Source organism: Arachis ipaensis, chromosome B9 (assembly GCF_059453495.1).
Source record: "Arachis ipaensis isolate K30076 ecotype BB chromosome B9, ASM5945349v1, whole genome shotgun sequence".
NCBI lineage: Eukaryota > Viridiplantae > Streptophyta > Magnoliopsida > Fabales > Fabaceae > Arachis > Arachis ipaensis.
The window spans coordinates 145,493,589-145,497,969 of NC_142444.1; the positions used below are offsets into that span (position 1 = coordinate 145,493,589).

Below are 4,381 nucleotides of genomic sequence, written 5' to 3' on the forward strand. Positions count from 1 at the left end.
ACATTTTTGCTCATGAAACTCGAAATCAAGGGCTGAAATTTCGAACAGTAAAACGTGGCTTACCTCAAGATTGATTGTATGGGTTTTGTAGAGCTCTCCACGGTGAACGCGTGGCCACAAACGGAGCGGCAATCGGAGCTCTAGATCAAAAGTTATGGTGGTTTGAAGATCAAGTGAGAGATAGAACTTGAGAGAGTGTTCTTCCCCTCCCTTACTCCATTTCAGCGTGAATATGAGTGTTGTGAGGAGAGAGAGTGCTGAAAACTAGGGTTTTGGTTTAGTTTAGTTGGGCCAAGGGCCCATTTTGGGTCCGGTTGGCCCGGTTTGGCCCGTTCGGTCCAATCTTGGTCCGAATTCTATAAAATTGGTACCAAAATTCTCGTTTCAATCTCCTCTATCACATTTAGCCATAAAAATAACATTTTTGACTTTCTAGAATAAATTCTCATTTATGGGTTAATTAGCCGTTAATTAACCGGGTCTTACACTTTTCTCTTCTCTGATTACTCTTTTCATCTGTATCTATATTACTCTTTTTCTCTTTATCTCTTTACTTTACTCTGGTTACTCTGTTTTTTGTGTTTCTCTACTCTGCTCTGATTTCTCTGCTTAACGTATGTATTTAAAGTTTATGTAAATTTCGGTATGAATAGTTCACCTGTCCCAAGTATAGGTTCATTAAGTCTATACTGAAACAGTTTAACTTTTCATATAATACCTAACCCTATTCGCAACTCAAGGACTAACTATGTTGCCCTAGTTCGTTCACTAATTTCTGTCTGTTTTTCTGTTATTAAAACCTTACAGACTTTTTCTTTGATTTTTATCTTTTCTTCAACTTTTTATCTTTCTTTTATCTTTGCCTCACTAATATGTTCTTACCACTCCCTAAGTGTTTTATGAAGGTAATTATGAGATTCTACACTTAAAGTTGTCTTTCTAAAGCTTTTACAGAAAACTGCCTTTTTCGCATTATTTTATTATTTTTATTAAAATATTTTTTTAATTAAATATTATTATTTAATATTTTATTATTATTTATTATTTTATTATTAAATTTTCTAAAATTACCTTGCCTTTACCTTTTAACCTTTAAAATTAACTTTTTACCCCGGTAACTCTTAATATTTCTACTTTAACCACCCTAACTTTCAGAAATTACAAAATAACCCCTCAAACACCAAAATATTTACTTCCTTGCCCTTTCTAAGATCTAAAAGGTGTTCTTCATTGTTCTTCACCACACTCAAAGTGTTCTTCGTGTTCTTCGTATATTCTTCAGATTCTTTCTTTGTTTTTACCCGTTTTTCAGTCTTTTCAGCAACTGATTTTTACCATAATTCAAAATAAATTTCCAGCCACTAAAACCCCATCTTTTCTACATGATTTTAACACAAATTGAACCTCAATTTAAGCTCTAGGGTTTCGTTTTCCAGCAGCCACAAGAACACACATTCATAGCTTGAATTTCATCAAATTTCATCAAATTTTCACCAAAATTTCAACAAGAATTACTCATACAAACAATCAATTTCAAGCACAGCCAAACCATATCATAATCACACAACTCAAACACAATCAATCAAGATTAAATTCGTCAATCCCTACCTGGTTTTTCTGCTCCTAATTCGGTTAAACTTTCAGGTGGTCCTTAAGCACTTTTTCCTCCTAAATCACATCAAGAACAACTTTAAATCCAAATACTCTCAACTGACCAAATCTCACTCAGTATGTTAGGAAGAGATATCTCACCTTAGACTTGTTGGAAATTCATGTTTCTTGGCCCTCAAGTCAAGTTAAGCATGATTCCTAAGGAAGAACATCAAGAAAACACATGTTTTGCATGGTTTTCCTTGAAAACCGAATTGAAATGGGAGGGAGACAGCCATCTCACCTTATTTCCATCCTTGATAAGTTACATGGTTATGTAGAGGAAGAAGAGAGGATCATTTTGGTGAAATCGGAGTTTTGATTTGAGTTTTAGTTCAGAAGAGATCAAGCTTTGAAGATTAAGTGTTCATGAAAGTTTCTCTCTTTTCTCTCTTGTTATTTTCGGCCAAAATGATGAAATGAGACAGCCTTGGAGGTCTTGGGGGTGTAAGGTGAGTTGTGATTGGTTGGCTTGGAGGTGGATTAAAATAATATTAAAATATCTCTGGTGTACAACTACTAAAACTAGGTGTACCGGAACACTCGTAAAAACATCTCTAAAAATTATTTTCTGAGCTACTAGCATAAATAACACTAGTAACATATTTATTATGAGAATAGAACATGTATAATGAGGCCTTAGCATTGCTAAATTCATCAGAGAGTGCTGGTGCTAAGCTGCACCAGTAAACCATAAACCCGGTTAAATCGATTTTCCGTTTTTAACAAAAACCGACCAGGTAACCTTATAATATCATTCAAGTATTTTCTAATACTAATATAATGATAATATTATACTATTATCTCTCTCCTCTCATGAATCGAGTCCGGTTCGTCAAACAGAGACTATTTACGAAAATCAGAATCAAAATTACCAACCGATACGGTTCAAAAACTAGGTTCTTCGTGATTGCATTATCGAGCTTGCCTCAAAGGAGGTTCCAGCTTAAGGATGACATAATGATAATGAGGATTGAGATGCTTGATGATATAGCAGAGGTGTTCCCTTTACTGATCTTCCGGAGAAATCCGTACTTTCAGAAAAGATCTCATGTACTCAAAAATTAGGGTTGTTACAAATCTCCATTAATTCTGAGATCAAAGGGATTATTCCAATAGTTTCTTGTAAATGGCTACACAATAGTGGAATCAGAGAGGTTAAAATTCTTTAAGTGTAAACAACTACAGTTGAGGGTTGATAAATACAAATGTCTGCATGAAAGTCTTATAAATGGGGATGTAGATGCTGCAAGGCTTGGTAAAAGAATCATTCTTCCCAATACTTTTATCGGTGGACCTAGGTACATGATGAATAATTGCAAAGATGTATTTGCAATTTGCAGATATGCAGGATATCCTAGCTATTTTATCACTATGACCTATAACCCTGAATGGGATGAGATAAAAAAAGAAGTGACTCCCATTAGATTGAAGGCAAAAGACCGCCCTGATATATTGTGTCGAGTTTTTAAAATCAAGCTTGATGGTTTTATTAATGACCTAAAAGAGGAAAAATCTTTGACAAAATTTTGGGATGTAAGTCTGTGTTTATGCAACACCTTATTAAAATCTTATGTTGTAATTTTTACTCATTCGTCTTTTTTCAATTTTTAGATGTTTGCACTATAGAGTGTCAAAAGAGAGGGCTTCCACATGCATATATCCTTTTATTCATGAGTAACGAGTTCATGCCATAAACACTAGATGACATAGACAAACATATAACATCTGAGATTCCTGATGAAAATGAAAATCCAAATCTATATGGAGCTATTCAAAATTACATGGTACATGGTCCATGTGGTCCGTATAACAAAAATTCACCTTGCATGAAGAATGAATCATGTTCAAAGTTTTATCACAAAGAGTTTAGGCAGCAAACACTCATTGATGAACCCACGCTGGACATCGTTGAACAGGGCAACAACCATCTGATGGCTATCATTCCTGGAGAGGAAAAATTATATCTTAGTTCGGATTCAATTTGTATGGATGAAGGGAATATGGAGAGTCAACTAGATCTCAATGGTCTTGAATTACTGAATAGCATAAATTGCTCTGGTTTGCCTCCACATAAATTAATATTCCAAGTTGGTGTTCCGGTGATATTATTGTGGAATATTGACCAGTCCAGTGAACTTTATAATGGTACAAAACTACAACTTAGGAAGCTTAAAAATTATGTCATAGAATATGAAGTCTTAACGGGTAACAACAATAGTCATATTGCTTTGATTCCAATAATGAATATGGTATCAACAAATAAAATCATCCCAGTTAGATTTCAACGAAGACAGTTTCCTATAATAGTATCATTTGCCATGACAATTAATAAGTCTCAGGGACAAACTTTATCTCATGTTGGATTATACTTGCCGAAACCAGTTTTTACACATGGCCAACTATATGTGGCACTTTCAATGCAAGAGTTAAGATCAAGAGAGATTTAAAAGTTTTACTTATGAATCACGTGGGAATGTCTGCAAATTCAACCATCAATATTGTTTATAAAGAAGTCTTTGAAAAAATAGGATACTAATGTAAACATTTTAATTTTATTTTAAATTTTGTATTGAAATCAATGCATAATTATTTTACTTTTAAAAAAGTGTAAAATGATGATTGCTCACTATTTTTAAGTTAAACCTTGATTTTAATAATAAATTTATAAAACTTTTGAAATAATAATTATTTTGTATTTTTTCTTAAAATATCTAAATATATAATTTTT

At 33.3% G+C, this 4,381-nt stretch overlaps 1 protein-coding gene across 1 annotated transcript; it reads left to right on the forward strand.

Annotated features, from left to right (window-relative positions):
• The first annotated feature begins 2,881 nt into the window (after positions 1-2,881).
• LOC107616442 (uncharacterized) lies at positions 2,882-4,100 on the forward strand. The gene is made up of 3 exons (XM_088499301.1): positions 2,882-2,889; positions 2,994-3,136; positions 3,355-4,100. The coding sequence occupies exons 1-3, from the start codon at positions 2,882-2,884 to the stop codon at positions 4,098-4,100; spliced, it is 897 nt and encodes a 298-aa protein (XP_088355427.1).
• The last annotated feature ends 281 nt before the right edge of the window (positions 4,101-4,381 follow it).